At 40.4% G+C, this 19,596-nt stretch overlaps 3 protein-coding genes across 3 annotated transcripts in view; 1 reads left to right on the top strand and 2 right to left on the bottom strand.

Annotated features, from left to right (window-relative positions):
• Window positions 1–19,596, bottom strand: part of hsp90ab1 (heat shock protein 90, alpha (cytosolic), class B member 1) — a 62,421-nt gene that overhangs the window by 6,734 nt on the left and 36,091 nt on the right. The window lies entirely within an intron of this gene.
• rbm25b (RNA binding motif protein 25b) lies at window positions 297–11,354 on the top strand. The gene is made up of 17 exons (XM_084030868.1): window positions 297–429; window positions 945–1,045; window positions 1,208–1,413; window positions 1,881–1,938; window positions 2,141–2,301; window positions 2,496–2,681; window positions 2,788–2,871; window positions 5,355–5,626; window positions 6,020–6,137; window positions 6,429–6,518; window positions 6,666–6,739; window positions 7,081–7,231; window positions 7,451–7,868; window positions 8,902–9,197; window positions 9,448–9,546; window positions 9,636–9,683; window positions 10,460–11,354. Exons 2-17 carry the CDS (start codon window positions 967–969, stop codon window positions 10,550–10,552), a joined length of 2,433 nt encoding a protein of 810 aa, XP_083886994.1. The 5' UTR covers window positions 297–429; window positions 945–966; the 3' UTR covers window positions 10,553–11,354.
• Window positions 13,559–19,590, bottom strand: eif2s1b (eukaryotic translation initiation factor 2, subunit 1 alpha b). Its single transcript, XM_084030154.1, has 8 exons — window positions 19,430–19,590; window positions 17,889–18,131; window positions 16,309–16,388; window positions 15,968–16,119; window positions 15,748–15,854; window positions 14,465–14,562; window positions 13,977–14,120; window positions 13,559–13,864 (listed from the first exon to the last, which is right to left on the bottom strand). The coding sequence occupies exons 2-8, from the start codon at window positions 18,127–18,129 to the stop codon at window positions 13,739–13,741; spliced, it is 948 nt and encodes a 315-aa protein (XP_083886280.1). The 5' UTR covers window positions 18,130–18,131; window positions 19,430–19,590; the 3' UTR covers window positions 13,559–13,738.

Below are 19,596 nucleotides of genomic sequence, written 5' to 3' on the forward strand. Positions count from 1 at the left end.
ACCTGTCCCCTGATTTTTACATTAAAGCAGAAAGCTTGAAGTTGCAACTCTTTTACAATTATGTATAAATAGCATACTGCAATACTAAGATATTATTATCATTATATTATTATCATTGTTATTATTATTATTATTATTATTATTATTATTATTATTATTGTAGTAGTAGTAGTAGTAGTAGTAGTAATACTAATGTTACTACCACTACTAGTAGAATTGCGAACATTTCCCAGCCCGGCCCGGCGGCCACGTCCCGGTCAGGAAAACGAGCGCGCCTTGAGTCTGGTACGTAGAGCGCCTGCGTGAATGTGTTTGAAGGCCCGTGACTACCTAGCGTGCTAATCCAACATTCGGGACGTTATAACGATTTTCCTGCTTAGTGACCGTCTGAAACCAGTTTGTATTCCCCTTTACGGCATCTAAATCTGGGTATGTATATGACGACGTGTTCACGTTCATTCCGAAGTCATATTGAGCCAGAAAAAAAGTGAGTTAGTTGTTTGGTAACAGCAGCTCTGACTAATGTTAGCTTAGCCTAGTTGTGCCGGGTACGATAGCGTGCTCAATGCTAGTGTTGCCCAAATAGCGTACTAAACAGCTAAGTTTGTTTTGGTAGCATGCGTTTTAGTTACGCTAGGACACAACATACCGTGCTAAAACAAAGTTGTAATACACCAACGGTGGGGCTCGATGATATTAAGTTAGAGCACGTTAAGTTACTCTACTGAGCAAAGCAAGCTTCATGTAGCGTTACAATTGGTTAGCAAAAGTCGTAATGCCACACTAACGTCTCAGACACATCATGGCAGTGTTTTCCTCTGCGTCCTTATAACGAAAATTGAGCTTAGTTTAAATCGTATTCCTAATATTGACTCTACATTGTTTGGAGGACCAAGTGAGTTTAACACATAGATAACTGATGAGCATCACTGTTCTTTCCTCAGGTTGGTCCGATTCACACCCAGGATGTCCTTCCCCCCTCATTTAAACCGGGCACTGTTGCCACCCCCCGGGATGCCCCCTCAGTTTGCTGGCTTCCCTACAGGTAAGCCACTGGCAGATTTCAGCTTCTCAGATAATAGAGAAACATACTGTGTTGGAACCTATAATGATCTGCAGATACAAAACATCACATTTCAAGCAAAATTTAATTACAGATTGCCTTGTCTCTCGTTGATGTACCGTACATTTCCTTTGGCTGTTTTAGGAGGTCCAATGATCCCGATTCACGTGGGCATCATGACCCCCACTTCTACAGTAATGCTACCCTCTGTGCAAGTGATCAGTAAGCCTGCGATCCATAAAAAGGAAATCCTGCGACTCAGAGACGAGAACAGCGGCCCCACCACTACAGTGTTTGTGGGGAACATATCGGAGAAAGCATCAGACATGCTGATCAGACAGCTGCTCGCGGTAAGGAACGAAAAGGATTTACAAATATTACCAGTACTCGGATCACACATAAATGAAGAGGAGGTTGTACTTGTTATGTCTTATGCGATTATGTCAATGTCCATGTTTGTATGCTATCACTTGATCACAGCTCTGCATAGCACCCCTTGCCCAAGACAAATTCCCTTCTGGACAATAAAGTTGATTTGATTTGGTCATGTAAAAATAACTCTCTTCTGGGAATGAAAATTGCATCCATCATTTCTCTGGAATCACACAAATTTGGCTCTATTATTGTTTTTTTCAAGGAGTCAACTCAACCACCTCCATGGTTAGTTTCTAATATGATCTTACAGATCACTAATAAAGAAACAAATAAACTTTTCTTATTTGATTACAAAATTGTGTGTGGGGAAACCTGTGCTGCATTTTTTTTCTTACTTCTACCTGAGTTGTGAACTCTTCTTCCACTTGTGCTCATGTTACAGAAATGTGGAATTGTTCTGAGCTGGAAAAGAGTCCAAGGAGCATCCGGCAAGCTTCAAGGTAATTTATTATACACACACGTCAAGCTTCATTAGGTCACCATTCAGTTTCATGGAGGTAACTTGTCTAATCAGCCCTAAATTCACAAGCTGATTTTATGTAAAACCAACCAGAATTAACTCAATTAATATTTGTTATCCCATCAAACCATACATAAGCATACCTGAAGCTTTTGTCATGTGTATTTCCACATCTCTTGCAGCCTTTGGGTTTTGTGAATACAAAGAGCCAGAGTCCACATTGCGAGCACTGCGGCTGCTACATGACCTGCCGATAGGAGAGAAAAATCTGTTGGTGAAGGTGGATGCCAAGACTAAAGCTCAGCTGGACGAGTGGAAGGCCAAGAAAAAGACAGCGAATGGGGTACGATGCCGTTTTAGGCAAATTACTGGTGATGAGTTGTATAAGTGTGCCTGTATTCATTGCTTTAGGAATCGATTTAGGCTCATTCAAGATCTCCGAATCGCTGCCCACATCTCCGATCCATTAGGAGATTCAAATAAATGATGATGTATTGCAGTGAAACTGAACTAGGAGGTTTTTTTCTCTACTGGCAGAATAAAAAGGATGAAGATGAAGGAGATGATGACGAGGAGGTTCTAGACGAGGAGACAAAGAAGAGGGATCAGATTATTAAAGGTGCTATCGATGGATTAATGCAAGAATATGCCTCGGAACTCAATGCACCTTCACAGGATGAGGACTCCCAGCGACGAAAGAGAAAAAAGGAGAAAAAAGAAGAGGTAAACCACCTTTCATTTACTCCTCTGACTTGGAGCTGTTTTTGTCTTGGAACTTAAGATGTGACAGTGTTACTTGGATGATTAATTGGTGCTTCCCTTTCTTTAGGATGACATTAACACTATTGATATGGAGGAGGACAAGAGAGACCTGATTTCCAGAGAAATTAGTAAATTTCGAGACACTCACAAGGTAAAGTGGCTCCTTTGATCTTGTAGTTGACATTACAGGTTTGGACAGCAGCTGCTCACATATTTCACTCCTAGAGCTTGCACATTTAATCGACACATTACCCAGCTTTTCTTGATCTCAGTAACATGCATACTGTGCTACAAATTGGCACTCCTTAAAATTTATGCCACCAAACATGTTAATCTGCCCCATATGATATGAAATGTTTCATGTTCAATGTTCAAACACCACAAGTAGGCAGATTTGACACCTGTGACCAGTTTAGTGAAACTATAGGTGTGACTATTATAGATCCATTCTTCATTCATCACACAAAAATGCATGGAGACGATGTAAAGTTACTTAAAAGCTAATCTATTCATTAAACCCCACCATTATGATAGTGATCATATGGTGACTAAAGCAAGATGAATCTCAGAGCTTTGGAAAAAGTTACGAGGATAGGATGTAAGTATGATCCTTTATTTACTATATATATGAATTGGGCGTCCCCCTCTAGAGGACTTGCATAGGGGCAACTGTACTCCACTTTTGTGTGTATTGTCAGGGCTTATGATGCTCCCTACACAGCCAACCATTTGACAATACAAAAGTTCCCCCCAACCTTTTGATTGTTTTATCATTTTGTGACACTCCTGGTTGTGCTCCGAAAGCGCGTGTCGGTGAACCTGTGCGAGTCCTCTGTAAATGATGGTTTGTCTTAATAGTGTTCATGTTGAAGCACAGGGACTCTTGTCAATAACCACTGCAGTGACTTTGGCTGTAGCTTTTATAATGCTAGTGTGGGGGGCGCCCTCTCCACAGCAGCACACTGATCTGAAGACTGACAAGGTACGTGCTCTCTGTATGTGTTACTGTGTGACTTCTCTCCTCCATCTGTTGCTTTTCATCAACGTCTTACACTCTCTGCCTGAGTTTTATTTTCTGCCAGATAGATTACAGGATGCAGTCTATATGTTTCTGCAAAAAAGCTGACAATTTACCAAAACAAAGTCCTGCAACCAGGTCAGAAAATTCAACCAAAAGTAGAACTGCACAATAAGAGGATTTGACAATGTTGTATCTGAACAAAAATTATTTTGAAGTCAAGTTCCAGTACTGTTTCTTTTTCCGAATTTCAATGATTCCAATTTATAAAATAAATTCTGCTAAAACGGCCACTTTATTCTTTGTCCGTAGAAGTGTTTTTTTTTTTTAGAGTGCGCTGTTTGATAGACCGTATTTATTTAGCAAGCCTTGGTAGACACTACAGAGGTAAGTGAAAGGACACAAAACAGATGCAAACTTGAACATCTAATGTGATTTGTGCTTGATTCAAGACACATAAGTAATGATACTAAACCTGAGCTAATGCAATTCTAAAATGATTGCTAAGGTCTCCCATCTTCTTTGTCGTGTCATAAATGTAATTCTCTGCACTTGTATTACACCCAAGGCTTTTAACCATTAGTCTTTATTTTTTGCTGAAGACCCACTGACTATACCTAAGGCTACATACGACTACCTACAATTTTGTAAATTTGACTATTGCACTTACTGTACGTTTCTCTGTATAATTACTGCTCTAAAGGTAATGGGAATACTCCAAGCTTAGTGTATTGTTTCCTAGTATTCGATATTCTCATAGTGTGTCGGATTCTGTTCTCACGATAAACGGAATCAACTCTAAGCCTTGTGTGTAATGCCCACGAAGGCAGACTTGGGATGAGTGTATGTGTGAGTTTGTTATGAGTCGTGACGAGCTACTGAAGACTTCTGCAGGGGTAAGACCGCTTCTACAATTTCATTATCTGTGCAGAAATAACTGATGTTCATTTCTTGACTGCCGAATGCCCTGTTACCCATTGAAGTAAAGGTTGTTTGTTTTGATGATGCTTAAGCAAGACAGAATCCCGTGATGTTTTCCCATGTATACCCTGTGACCTGCTTTCCTCCCAGGCCTAACTTAAAAGGCTTGTAGGGGCAGCGAAGGGCTGAATCCATAGTTCAACACCTGTAAGTCACAAACACCTAGTTCAACAAACGGCCGACGCCTGTTTTCTGTTTTCGTTTTCTCTGTTCTGAGAGGAGGACTCTTAAGGAGAGAAAGCATTGTCTTTTGCAGCGCCTTTTTCTCGTTATGAATGCCTCAAGTTGAACATGTTTCACAGATCGTTTTGACCGTGGAAGTGGTTTCCAGTTACAATCTTTATAAACCGCTGCTTCAAACTTACAGTATAAACTACTAAGTACACACTATTGGTTTAGATGATCGATGAAACCGTCTGCTTGTGAGGGTGAGCTTTTTGATCTTTCCAGGTGTTTCCAGTTAGGATTCCAGCATCTCTTGCAAGCTTTGCACTGATTAGAATAGGGCATGTCCCTTTTATGAAACCTTTAACAATCTGGAAACCACTTGATCTGTGCACAGTAGAAAATTGCGTGCAAAGACTCATTGGTTCCTGTGCGGCATCGGCTGACCCTGTTTGTGATTTGCTCTGCAGAAACTAGAAGAAGAGAAGGACAAGAGGGAGAAGGATCGGCAGGAGTTTGAACGGGACCGGAGGGATCGGGAAAAAGAACGAGAGCGGGAAAGAGAGCGGCGGGACCGCGAGAGGGAGAAGGAACGAGAGCGGGAAAAAGAGCGAGAACGGGAGAGAGACAGAGACAAAGATCGCGACCGTGACCGTGACCGCAGGACCAGAGAAAAGGAGCGAGACAGAGACTGGGAGAGGGACAGAACCCGTGACAAGACCCCTGAACCCATCCGATCCAGGTGAAGGAAATAAACAGGCTCAGATTCAATCAAGAGCTGGGAGATAAACGGATTAAGAGAAAATAATATATATTCACCAACAGTTAGGCCAGATTATCTATCTGCAACAAGTTTTTAAGTGATCAATAATGAAACTGATCGTTACATGGAAAGTGCCTTTAGTTTAAACATCTTTGGACACTGCAATAATAGTAATGTTACTGAATCATTGCATGTCACACTGTAAAAAGGGGTTAATAATATCTTGGTTGCAGTCTTATGGGACACTGGTAAAAATAAAAAACTTCTGAGCATACTGTATATAGACCTCGCTTGATTGACATCTTCCCATCTCTTCTCCTACTTAAATGTAACTTTTCTTTTACTTTTTTTCCCCCCTTTTTTTTTGCGCAGGGAGGTGAGTCGAGACCGAGAGAGAGACAAGAAACGGGACCAAGAGGATGAAGAGGAGTCATATGAACGCAGGAAGCTGGAGAGGAAACTCAGAGACAAGGAAGCAGCCTATCAGGAGGTAGGGAAGTTGGAAGAAAATCACAGCTCCTAGGTCCTAAGTTTCTAAATTTCAATGCACTGAATTATTGGGAACCACCAAGATAAACGAATAAATTGGAGATTGAGTGAAATAATTTAAGCGTGTGGCTCCAGCTCCCCCGCGACCCTGAATACAGGATAAGCGGTAGACGATGGATGGATATTTGGGTGTTTTTCACAGGAGCACTGACATTACAATAAAAATATTGCCTGATGTGATTGACCATGGTTATATTTGATTGTGGCTTACCTGGTACTGTTGTGATGACAGCGTCTAAAAAACTGGGAGCTCAGGGAGAGGAAGAAGGCACGGGATTATGCCAAGGAGACCGAGAGGGAAGACGAGCGCAGACGAGAAATGGTGAGCACAATAAATGACCACTTATGTTCAGAGAGGTGTCGTACTCTACTTTGAACGCTTGGTGTACACCTTGTCCTCATTAAACAAGCCAGAATGTTACGTGGATTTATTACCCTGAAGAGCTGGTGTGATACTGTGTGACTTCAGGTTAAAGAGGGCAAACGGTTGAAAGAATTTCTTGAAGACTATGATGATGAAAGAGATGATCCCAAGTACTACAGGTGAGCAACATGCAAAATGAGATGGTCTATAAAAAACAATGTTTCTCTGTAAATGCATCTGATATTTTGCCTTTAAATACTTTGAATTGTATGTTTTGATGTTCGTGACATTTTATCAATTGAGGCATAAATATTGAGAGACTAAAGCTATGAAGATTAAACCTTTTTTAGGTATTCATTTAATTGTGATAGATTTGAGCCACGTGGCACCTAAACATGTAAAAACATAATACAAAATCACAACAGATGTTCTGTGACCCAGATCGGACGTGCTGTAGCAGATGCAATACTGCAGCTATGGCTATTGTTCTGAAGGCTGTTATTTTTGATGTGACCCCTAGGGGCAGTGCGCTGCAGAAGCGTCTCAGAGACCGAGAGAAGGAGATGGAGGCGGACGAGCGTGACAGGAAGAGAGAGAAGGAGGAGCTGGAGGAGATCAGACAGAGGCTGTTAGACGAGGGACATCCAAACCCAGACGCAGAGCTACGCAGGGTATGCTTGTGCTTAATAATAGTGTGTGTGTGTTGCCTGTTTATCTGTAGTGAGTGGGCAGGCTGTCTGTTGTCTTTGTGAAGGTCACTTTATCATCCGAGTCTCTCTGCATCTCTGCACATCTGTGGTGTCCAGCTTTCATTGTCTGTTGACCTTCTTTTCTGTAAAAAAAACTGATTGGATGTTAATCTTCTGCATATCTGCCTCTTATTGGTCCAGATGGAGGAGGAAGAGGAGGAGCGTCTGAGACAACCTCCCGTCATCCAAGAGCCGGAGCCCGAGGAGGAACGGCCACGCCACAGGGGTTCACGAGAACACCAGGAGCGCCGACAGGAACAGGAAAAGGAAAGAGTAGAACCCCGCGTACGGCCCTCCCACTCGGATGATGAGGTGGAGGAGGGTGAGGAAAATGATTATGACAACGACGAAGATAACCCCGACACCAAACCGTGCTTGAAACCGACAATGCGGCCAATCACAGCAGCGCCCTCGGTGTCGTCAGTCAGTGGCGACGCATCCCCAAATACACCCGGGGACGAGTCGCCCTGCGGCATCATCATCCCCCACGAGAATTCACCCCCCGAGGCGCTGCCGCAGGAGGAAAACCGGCCAAAGTTTGGCCTCAGTCTCAAACTGGGTGAGTCTAAATAATTGTGTCCTCTTTGTAAGATGGGCAGACATGGAGCTCTCGGAGAGAGCTAAAACTAATAGTTAGACAGAAATTGATTATCAATTACTTCACTTTCCTGTCAAACTATTGACTAACAGTCCCTAGCTTCCAAAATGTGAGTATTTACTGCTTTTCTCTGTATTGACTTTTAAGTGGTTGGTAAAGTGATGATTAATTAATCGAGAAAATAACTGGCAGATTAGAAATACGTCTGTTGCAACACTACTCGCAGGACATTATTGAGAAGTCATGTCAGTGGTTATGTTTATTAGCAGTAGTCCACCGACGCAGCCAAGAGCTCCACTGTTAAAGGAAAATGTGAAGTTAAACGACCATAATAGTGCCAGATTCCCCTCTAAAACCCCATGTGGTATTTCTGTTTAAAACACATTATTTGTATTGGTGTAGTTCAGTAAAAAAGGGAAGAAAACGTCACACCTTTCTGCATTAACAGTAGCTTACATTCACAGCTTGCATATTGGTTGTAGCTTGTGTGATTAGAAAATCCTCATCCTCCTCGTTTTAACAACCAGCCACCTCACAGCACAATTCTGTTCTCTTTAGTCTTCTGTCATTTGTCTGGAAAAGCATACAAAAGCATTTTTTTGTAATATGTATGGAGAATAAAGTTTTAAAGTAGATCCTGAAATGACGTAGGGAATCGCTTTTTAGAAGAGGTAGACGAGGCAGATTTAGGAAGGGTGGCAGCACATGAAATAACATTTTATCATCTACAAAAAACTCCTGCAGCATTACAAATGTCAAAGATTCATAACCTATAACCTCATAGTGGTGAATTATTCATTCAAGCATTTTTGTTGTTTCACTTCCATTCATTTTTTTCCCCTTTTTTATTGAAACGGATACTGATGAACATTTTAAGTTTTATGTCTGCGTTCGGATCTATTCACAGCAGAAAGAGTAATCCCAGCTGCATAAATTCAAGTGAACTTTATTATTTGTAAAACTGTATTCATGAAGTCCCTTGTCCTCTTCTCAGGCGCCTCAGGAAGCCCCAGTCAACCCAACGTAGGTAAGAGGAAGAAGCTGCCCGTGGATAGCGTCTTTGACAAATTTGATGATGAAGAGACCGATGAACAGCCTCGCAAGAGGAAGCTGGTTCCCCTGGATTACGATGACGACAAGAGCCTCGGGGTAGATGGGGCCGGGCTCTCCAGCATAAAGGGGGCCAACACCGAGGAGAAACGTCAACACATCAAGACCCTGATAGAAAAGATCCCCACAGCAAAGCCTGAGTTGTTCTCCTATCCGCTGGACTGGACTATGGTTGACACGGTGAGTAGAGAAGGAAAATAAGTGGAATTTCGTTGAATTTGTGTTTTTTTAAGCAGACAAGTTAACCAACATATTATGGCCTTTAGGAGAAGCTGCAGTGTGTTCACACACTAAGTACTTTAATCTGTGGCCTCAGAGTGGTTACAGTCTTTGCCTGTTGAGTTTATCATTTACATACATTACAAATGGAAGCTGATGTTAACTACACTTCTAAAGCAAAACGTGTGCCTTGATCTATTGTCCTGTTTAGACGTTAATGGAACGACGCGTTCGGCCCTGGATCAATAAAAAGATTATTGAGTACATCGGAGAGGAAGAGGCAACATTAGTGGACTTCGTCTGCTCCAAGGTACTGATCATGTGACGCCTGTGCTGTTGACTTCATTAACGCTCGGAGCATGAAACGTGAAGTGATTCTGATGTTTTTGTTTTTCCTAGGTGATGTCTCACAGTATGCCACAGAGTATCTTGGATGATGTTGCCATGGTGAGTTATGTAACGGATGAGTCGGCCCCTAACACTGACGCTTCCTTTAAAAAATTATCTAAAAAGAAGGGCTTAATTGGTATGAAGTCTTCAATCAATCTTTCCAAAGCCTTTAAATGAAATACATGGGAAGTAAGATTTTATGAATTTTTTTTTTTTTGTCTGACGTAGCAATTTTAAAATGTGACGGCGAAAAAGAAACACACACCAAACAAGTCAAAGTGGCTCTTTGAGTTCTGCCTGGAAACCTTTTAGCATACACTCATCACTCAGATGTGAAGATCACCGGAACAAGGGTGAAAAAACCAAACCGGAGCCTAACTCCTTATCCCTGCTGCTTTCAAGCATCTTCTAGACGCAAAAGCAGAACAAGATAAAACAATTACGCAAGAAGCATCTGTCAACACTTTACCTGGCAAATGGAAACAAGAATGCAGTTTAGAGAGTTTAATAATGCAGTTTATGAGCCGGGACTTCGCTAAACTCTTGTGAAGCCATTTTTTTCTAGCTGGATAAAAACCTAACTCACTGCAGATCATTTCAAATGTGAAAGAACAGGACATTGCATGTATCTACTACATGCATCCTTTGTCAAGAAAAAAATCTGCAACGTTGGTTTCTGCTTGTTAAATGTGAAGATTTGCAACTGTTCTTTGTCAAATGATGGTAAACTTGAGTATTTTAAACTTTTTGACAGAGGTTCCAGCCTTCTTAATCTTGATCTGTACCTTTTTTTTTTTTAATATATATAAACTTTCCTTTGTTTTTGGTTTTAGGTTCTCGATGAAGAAGCTGAAGTCTTCATAGTGAAGATGTGGCGGTTACTTATTTATGAAACCGAAGCTAAGAAGATTGGACTAGCAAAATGAGCAAAATCACTGAATCAAGATCAACTGTTTTCCTTTCATACATCCTGTATAATAGTGTAGCGCAATTGTGTCACCCCAAACAAAGCAACATTTCCATACTAGTGCAGACTGCAACTGCTCATTCTTACATTTGCACCAGTCGGTCCGGTCATGTCGGGTTTTTTTTTCCTTCCCTGACTGTGTCAGTGTGCTTTTGTAAATATGCAGTGTTATTATTTGACTGTAATGAAATAAAGAAAAAAAGAGGAAATTGTCGACAGGCACCCAGGACCATTGTTGCGTTGCCAGATAAGGACTCTTGATCCTATTTTTTTATTTGTATACATGCAACACACGTTGTGAGAAGAGTCGTCTGCAGGATTGTTACCAGCAATCAAACATTTACCTTTTTACGTCTAAAAGGTGTGACATTTTATTGGACATTATGCGGGACTACAACTAGGATGTGATCTTTTTTACAAGGTTATTTATTTGGGGTTTTTGACACAACTCCAATTTACTTCTATTGAGTTAAGTCTTAATTTTTCCTATCAAATTTCTGATAAATTTGTTGGCATGCAGAAGATCTCAAAAAGCAGCTTGTTGTCATTTGAAATGTATATGGACAAGGTCTGTCGAACATGTCTTGGATGGTGACATCCCTGCAGATGTAAAAGCACACACACACACACACACATCCCTGTCATAACCACTATCAGAAAATGAGCTAACGACAGGGAAGAAACATTATTTGAAGTTCTGAAGATGCTCTCCATTTGTTTTTGTATTGGTGAACATTTGAATAAAAAACTTTTTTTTTAAATATTTGTGAACCTCATTGATTTCATCACTACCCACAGTTTATTTCACAACAAAATGTTATTTAAATTGAAATGTTTAGTCATATGATGAAATTTAAAATCTGACAAAATATAATAAGTACTTAATACATAGCAGATGTAAAGGGGAGTCGACTGAGGGTGTAAATCAATTTAGCGACGATGAAGGCTAATGAAGCTTGTTTTCAGTGATGTATATTTGTCCCAATAGGTTGTTATGCTGAAGTTTTATGTCATACTATGAGTTGTTTATGCCATACTGTACTAAAAATGTCAACATTACTATTTCATACTACACTCACTTTTTACATTTTATGCAATACTAAACTGTTTTTATGCCATTTAAATGCCAAACACCACTATGACTTCTTATGACATTTTTGATGCCATACTATACTAATGCTACTGCTTTTTAATTACTATTAATGAAAGCATACTATTCTGTGACTTTTTTAATTTACTTTTTTCGACATACTGATTTTTTTCAGCATGCTATATTGTGACTTTTATGACATTTCTACATGCTATACTACGGAAGCCCTCAAGGGTCACACATTACATACATTTTATTCCCTCTGTTTTCCCGTGATAACGAGATAATACCTCCGTTTTCTCGTGATAACGAAATCATTTTCATCAGTTTTCTCTCGATAACGAGATAATTTTCCTGTTTCCCGTGATAACGAGATAATTTTCCTGTTTCCCCGTGATAACGAGATAATTTTCCTCTGTTTTCCCGTGATAACAAGATAATACCTCCGTTTTCTCGTGATAACGAAATCATTTTCATCATTTTTCTCTCGATAACGAGATAATTTTCCTGTTTTCCCGTGATAACGAGATAATTTTCCTCTGTTTTCCCGTGAAAACGAGATCATTTTCCTCTGTTTTCCCGTGATAATGAGATAATACCTCCGTTTTCTCGTGATAACGAAATCATTTTCATCAGTTTCTCTCGATAACGAGATAATTTCCCCGTTTTCCCGTGATAATTTTCCTGTTGTCCCGTGATAACGAGATAATTTTCCTCTGGTTTCCCGTGATAACAAGATAATTTTCCTCTGGTTTCCCGTGATAACAAGATAATTTTCCTCTGTTTTCCCGTGATAACAAGATAATTTTCCTCTGTTTTCCCGTGATAACGAGATCATTTTCACCCGTGTTCTCGCGATAACGAGATAATTAATGAAACGTAAAAGGCGAGATTTCAAGTTCGGTAAAGTTGGTCGAACTTCGATATTCACAGATTCGAACTTCCGGGATCAATAAATCAGAAGTGAAACGTTTTTCAAACACAAATGATGCCTCTGTCCCACCGTAATGTCATAGACTACGAGCTCCAATGACCAGAAATTGATCTCTATGCGCCGCCGGCAGCTGGGGGAGTGCACAGGGCCCGTCTGCAAATTACAAGACAAGAACAAGACGCTGCAGACAAAAATCAATAACTCCACTGTTATACAGTACAGAGACTCCAAAATCACTACACAAATCAAGGGTATCCTTGAGGGTCAGGTTGGCCGGTTTGGGGCAAAAGAGGTTAGGCATAGAGATCCATTTTTGGTCCTTGTAGCTCGTAGTTTATGATATTACAGTGGGACGGAGGCATCATTTGTGTTGTCACTTCTGATTAATTGATCGAATCTGTAAATATATTTCCAACTATACCGAACTTGAAATCTCGCCTATCACGTTTCATTCATTATCTCGTTATCGCAGGAAAACAGAGGAAAATTATCTCGTTATCACAAGAAAACGGATGACAATTAAAAGGTATGCTCTGGTAACATTTCACTCAATCTAGTCACAGCAGCGGACAAAGACACATTGAGATCAAAACTTCCGGGACTTTATTGATGCCATGTGAGCTCGAGCAGGGTTTCCAGTAAAAAAAACATTTTAACTGGAAGGGAAAAAAAGCACATTAAGTCACCACTGACTGTTGTTTCGACAGAAAAGCCTATGCATTTCCCCCCTTAAAATCAATCCCATCCGGTGACCAGCCAGAGATAAAGCGCCACTGATACTAAAGACACTTGGCTCTTAAGCAAGGGGTAGGTGAAGGCCACTGCTTGTAAATAGCTTTCGTTGTTTTAGAGATATTTAATCAAATTGGTAAACTAAAAAATAAAAACAATACTGGTTTTTAATTTGTAATCTAACTTTCCTTCCATGTCTGCACAAGAAGTTGTGTTACCATCTTCTGAAACAAACCTTGCTAGAGAATGAACTGGGACGTTTGCCAATGAACCATTAACACCAGTTAAAGTTTGCAATGTGAAAGTTAACATCTGCTGGACTGGGTGACTGTAGTCGGTCTGTCCACATTTCTCTTCCCCTCCCAACAGCCTTCCTATGAGGACCGACTCTAGTCCTCGGCTTTGGCCTCCATCTCCTCGGCGTCGTCGTCTCCGTCCACCTCGGCGTTCTCCCGCTCTAGCCTCTCAAGCTGCCGGGCGAGCTCCGTCTCATCCGTGTCGGTCACAACCTTGGGCTGACAAATAATAATAAAAAAAGAACATGTCAAATCATAGACATTTCGAAGTAGTATTTTGGCAACTCTTGATGCCGAGAAGAAGCCATAATGAGAACCTGAGATCACTCACCTCCATCTGGATGTTAAAGACACCTCTCTTCTCTTCGATCTTCTCCTTGATAGCAGCCATGGCCTGGTTGAGGACAGACAGACCCTCTGTGCGCTCCAGAGTGGTCGTTGTCATCACGTAGCGAGGGGGAGCGATCAAGTTGATCTACCAAGAAGATGATCATGTTCAATTCAGTTATTTAAAAAATAAATAAATAAATAAATAAATAAAACTTTAGGGGCACAAAGAGTAGCTGTCCAAAATTAAATGTACAAGTATGAACGAGCGACACAAAACAAGCAACAAAAAACGATTAATACAGTAGTACGGATTAATAATATTAAAAAACGATCTCATTTACACTGCATCACTTTTACACCAAGAGATCTTCAGACATGGCTCTCCCATAGATGCAACAAAGCAGCAGGTGAAAGCTGGTAATTCCTTTAAGTCTGCAGCATATTAATATAGACGTACACATATAAAACAGTATCATTTTCAGGTGTTACCTTGATGGGCATGGCCTCTGTGGAGCAGCCAAGCCCAGCCCTCAGAGCTTCCTTCACGGCATCAATGCCCTCGTACCCATAGCACGCCACTTCAATGTCTGCAATTGGGAGAGAGAAAAATTAATTAATTGTGGTTCTCGGTCACATCTTCACCATGTCACTTAATTCAAGCTATCAGGACACAGCTGGAATAAACAATGGCACATCAGAGTGCATTGTTAACTGTAGGGTTGTAGCGGTAAACCAGTTTCTAAGGTTATCAGAGTGTGAACATTTGCTTATCTACAGTATTGAAGAAAACGAAACTGGCATAAATGAGTGAGTTAAAGGACTAGACCAGAGCATTGTGGTGCAGTAAGGCTGTTGGAATGAACTTTGGGAATCAAATAAAATTTGAATATAAAAGAAAATCAGTACTAATCGAATGCTGAAATTGGCATTCGATTCCCAACAGCAGGATGTACATGAGAAAATAAAAGGAAATTACTTTGAAACGAGGATGGCGTAGCCATGGCAACGGGACATAGCATCCCCAGGAGAACGACAATGTGGTTGTTTTCCTTTCTTAATTATTACCTATCTAGAAACCTGTCAGCTGTTGGTAATTCAACATATTTATTTGGAATGTTTTTGGAACGCCCTCTAGTGGGCAGGAAGTAAAACAACCACATTGCCATTCATGGCATTGGCAACGTCTAGTTAGTTAGATACTTTATTGATCCCGAAGGAAATTCAAGCATCCAGTAGCAATAACATACATTATACATTAAACATACATTAGAAACTATACAAAAGCTATATAAAATAGAAAGTGACTAGAAATAAAATGTTTTATTTTACACAACTATAAAGTGACCAAGTGTCTATTGTGCCTCCTGCCATCACTGAGAGCTGTTGTATAGTTAATATTAATAATAGGCTGAATTTGAGCATTAAATATTTGAATATAATACAAATATTAAAAAAAATATGGAATGAAATTAGAACAGTAGAGGTAAATTGACAGCTCTACAGTGTGGCCGAGCCATCATAAACCTACATTATATATATTCATTATCAACACAGCTCACAGATATGATGCTTTATTTAGTAGTTAATTTAACGTTCTTTCCTGCTTTAAACTATATGCTCTATTTTAAGACTGCATAGTTACATGGTATTTTTATCAGGTTTTTAGTTCTGTTAATAATTATCTTCTCATTCCTTGAGTCATTGTAACTGATATACTGCGATATTTCTGAGATGGTTATTGTACCCTGAAAACCTCTCGCCGCTCTTGTTACCTGCTCTGATTTTGACAGCCTGTGGAGTGAGTCGCCTGTTGATGTTATCAATCAGCACATCCCTCTCTTCCACTGTTAAGTCCAGCCCATCCAGAATGGCAGGGTCTCTAGTGGAGGGAAGATGAACACCATTTGATTTGACCTCATCCAATTAAACACACATCGCATACGTTTTTGGGGCTGGTAGCTTCACATGAACACACTGGAAACAACCACTTACGACACAGCCTGTTTGAAGACGTCATAAGCGCCGTATCCTGGTCGCTTGTCTTTCTCGTCGAACACCCAGGCGGTGCGCTGGTAAAAGCTCTCTAGCTGCTCATCCTTACTGTATTCCAGTACTTCTGCAACGTGTCGCAGGATGCTGTAGACCTGCAAACACAACAACCGCATCAGCTCAGTAACAATACAAAAGCTCAGATTCACCAAACAGAATGTTATCATTTTTAATAATCCATAAATGTATGATATATTTGTCACATATGAACAAATCACTTTAACAATGCTGAAAATGTTTATTTCAATAATTCATAAAAAAAAATGGAACAAGCCTTGACTTACAGTTTTAGATTTGGTGAATTTATCTTCACACTTGATGGCCTCCTCCGGTGAAACTCTTCTTTTCGATAAATCGATGTATCCTAGAGACAAAGCGGAGAAGATATACTGTGACATTTTGTCACAATATGAAATATTCCATGGTTGGGCAACCGTCTATTTTCATATTGTCCACCAAGAGGTTCAGTGTCTGACAGCAATAGCCTTGAAATAGAACAAACAAATAGAGTTAAAGTTATATGAATAAAAATGCATAAGAATATAAACAGTTTAATTAAAAATATCCATGTAATAGTAATGTCTCCACTTTTAAAAAACTGGCTCCCTTTTCAAGTCTGTATCTGTGCTTGGAGCCACAATAGCACAGCATTACGTTCTGTTGAACATTCGGCTATCATCTCTAATATCATAATTCAATCATATGACCATAACATGGCCGTTCTGAATAGACCGCCGCTTCCTTCATAAAGTTGACATTCAAGTTTATTAACAACTTCCCCTTTCTCTGGGACTCTTTAATCCCACACACAGCGAGCTACGTGGCACTCAGCCATCAGTCCAACGGTTTATTGAAAAGAGCTGCTTCAATCACTCAATCAATAATAATTATTTTTTATTTCACTGCACACAAAGAGTTACACACCTGTTGTAACAGAGCGATCTAACAGCACCACAAATGACATATATAAAACAAAATCATATTTTTCAGGATGACATCCCAAAATATAAGACATTTGTAGCTTCATTTGAAACCTCAATCAAAACGTTGGATGTAAATAAATTACATTTAATACAGCCCTAACCGTAATGTGAAGGACGGAGAGCAAAGTTGTGGTGAGCAGGCACATAGAGGCCAGCGATAAGGTTCATGTTCAGTTCCATGGAAAAGAAACGACAGACTAGTTTTGGCAAACCTTAGGTATGCTGTTTTTTTTCCCAACAACAAAGCACTTGAACATGACATTCTCGTAATTCCGACTTCATAAGTGGGAAGCAGGATCTTCCGACTAGCACGAGAAGGCAGCATACAAACACGCTCAGTTGTGAACCTGCTAGCGTGCTGAAGAATGCTGTGTTTTTGAAAATGTGATTAAAACGGACGGACGATGCTGCTTTCCCCTCACCGTTCTGTTAAAATGCGTTTTATTTGGTGTAAGCACTCAGTTTGAAGTTGGCCTTGTGTGCTCGGATTAATTTGGCATTTTGTAAACGCACCGGTCAGAATTTTGTTTCGATGAAAACTAAACTGAAGGCATTTGCTCCTGGTGTTCACCACCGTTTCGGAAGAAGGAAATAATGGGAGTAACAGGAGAACCAACTTTTGGTGGATGTCATTTATGCTGATGTGAAGAATGGTTTATATCAATTTGGAAAAGTAACTGATGAATGTTTAAAAGAAGCTTTAAATTTGAGAACTGAATTTGATGTGGTGGCAAAGGGTAGAATGACTGGACCCCCACCCTTCCTCCCCAATCCCACCTGCCACTTTGGCCCCACATGCCGGCCTAGATCCAACACTAAACGTACCACCAATGACCTTCACCTATAATTGTTAGTACCCCTGCAAACCTGCTTACACTCACCCTTCTCTTTGTCTACTCGGATGACGACCACACACTCATTGCGGCCTATGCGGATAAGCTTGTTGATGGAGCGGATACGTCGACGTGACAGCTCGCTCAGGAGGATCATGCCCTCGATGTTGTTGTACTCCAAGAGGCTGACGTAGGCGCCCATCTCAGCGATGGACCTCACGTTCACCATCACAACATCCTCCACCTCTGGGAACCGGTGCTGGTAAAATCGACAGCTGAGCCCCGGCATTGCTGAGAGAATTGAAACAAAAGAGAGACGGGGGTAAAATATGAACAAATCCTCCAAAACATGCCACCAATGCCACAGTAATTTAATGTTAGTGTCAATGTCCATATGATGGTTTCTGTGTTTCTGGAGGGAGGCTTCTACAGTTTGAGTCTGTGTTAAAACCAAAGTAGATATTATTTTATTTTTAAATGTGTCACAACAAGCCATACAGGTTGGGAACTGCTGAGGCCATTTAAAAATACAGGGCCAATAATTCAGCTACACAATGACACTGTCACCATGGTGATTACACTGAGAGGTACAGGCACACTTTTTTTTGGCTTAGTGCTGTTGAGCCAATTACCCATATAAAATATATATATATAAAATATATATAATATAATATATAATAAAAATATTGTATATAAAACTTTGAATAAAAAAATCCTGACCTGACTTGTATATAAAATGTTGAATAAAAAAAATAATCACGCGGACTTTAATCCACTGCTAAATCACTGATGCGTTCAAGGTTCACGGATAACGGTTGGATTAATTAATTCCTGGAACAAACCACTGCACTCTAAACACAGCTCCTATGAAAGTTATACTGTCCGGCTTTCCTAAAGTTTAGAGATGCGTTTATTCATATTTATGGTAATTTATGGAAGATTTAACGAGTTGATAAACTGATATGTATTATAATTTAGTAGTCCAATGTATCCTCAGTGACATAAACAGGGTTGACAAAATATTATTAAGACCCCTCCGTTATTTGCTGAACAACGTTTGTACAGAACCATTTCAATGACAACTTGTTAATTGTTTCGTGGTGTTTTTCTTCTTCTTCCCTTTAGCAGGCCAAATATACTGCGTTTAGCCTGGAAAACAATCCCCAAATGACCACACGGAAATTAAATGGTATTAAACGAACTGACAGCGTGGGCACGGGAGATATTATTTCACGTTTGTCTGTGAATGGGCTGATGCAACGTAGACAAACGAGAAGCCCTTTACTGTTTTAGTTAGCCGACATAAACACAATTACGACAGTACCAGCCTCGATTAAAATGGCTGCAGGTCATAAACAGCAACTGTAACTGGCGACAATTACAAATATAAATACCACGGGACGAGTATTCAAGTTAAAGACTGTTACTTAAATGGCCGTTAGCTTTATAGCTAGTAACCCGGTGAACAACTCACATGCGGCACATGCACTGCTGTCGATGATAGCAATTAGCTAGCAGCTAGCAGCTAGCAGCTCCGTCCGCTCAACACTCCCCGGTGAAAAAAAACACGGTTATCAATAAAAACTCACCTGTGTCATATGGTTACAGAACGACACACTCGAATGTTCCGTACTGGAAGTGTTTAAATGTCCGCTTATGATCCCCTCGGTGTTTTCTTTACACGAACAATCCGGAGCCGCTAGCTCAATTCATGGGTGTGCTAATTTCTCGACCCGGAAGAGATCGTCAGGGCTCT

The sequence above is a fragment of the Eutrigla gurnardus genome, assembly GCF_963514095.1.
Source record: "Eutrigla gurnardus genome assembly, chromosome: 16".
Taxonomy (NCBI): Eukaryota; Metazoa; Chordata; class Actinopteri; order Perciformes; family Triglidae; genus Eutrigla; species Eutrigla gurnardus.

What these genes read in the sequence shown, in the direction of transcription:
- eif2s1b (XM_084030154.1), bottom strand. Translation starts at nt 18,129, where the DNA reads ATGCCGGGGCTCAGCTGTCGATTTTACCAGCACCGGTTCCCAGAGGTG. An exon ending in AATTCACCAAATCTAAAACT is followed by an intron (nt 16,120 to 16,308) that starts GTAAGTCAAGGC and finishes TTGTGTTTGCAG; the next exon opens with GTCTACAGCATCCTGCGACA. An exon ending in GGCTGTCAAAATCAGAGCAG is followed by an intron (nt 14,563 to 15,747) that starts GTAACAAGAGCG and finishes TCCCAATTGCAG; the next exon opens with ACATTGAAGTGGCGTGCTAT.
- rbm25b (XM_084030868.1), top strand. Translation starts at nt 967, where the DNA reads ATGTCCTTCCCCCCTCATTTAAACCGGGCACTGTTGCCACCCCCCGGG. An exon ending in GTTTGCTGGCTTCCCTACAG is followed by an intron (nt 1,046 to 1,207) that starts GTAAGCCACTGG and finishes TGGCTGTTTTAG; the next exon opens with GAGGTCCAATGATCCCGATT. An exon ending in TGGCCTCAGTCTCAAACTGG is followed by an intron (nt 7,869 to 8,901) that starts GTGAGTCTAAAT and finishes TCCTCTTCTCAG; the next exon opens with GCGCCTCAGGAAGCCCCAGT.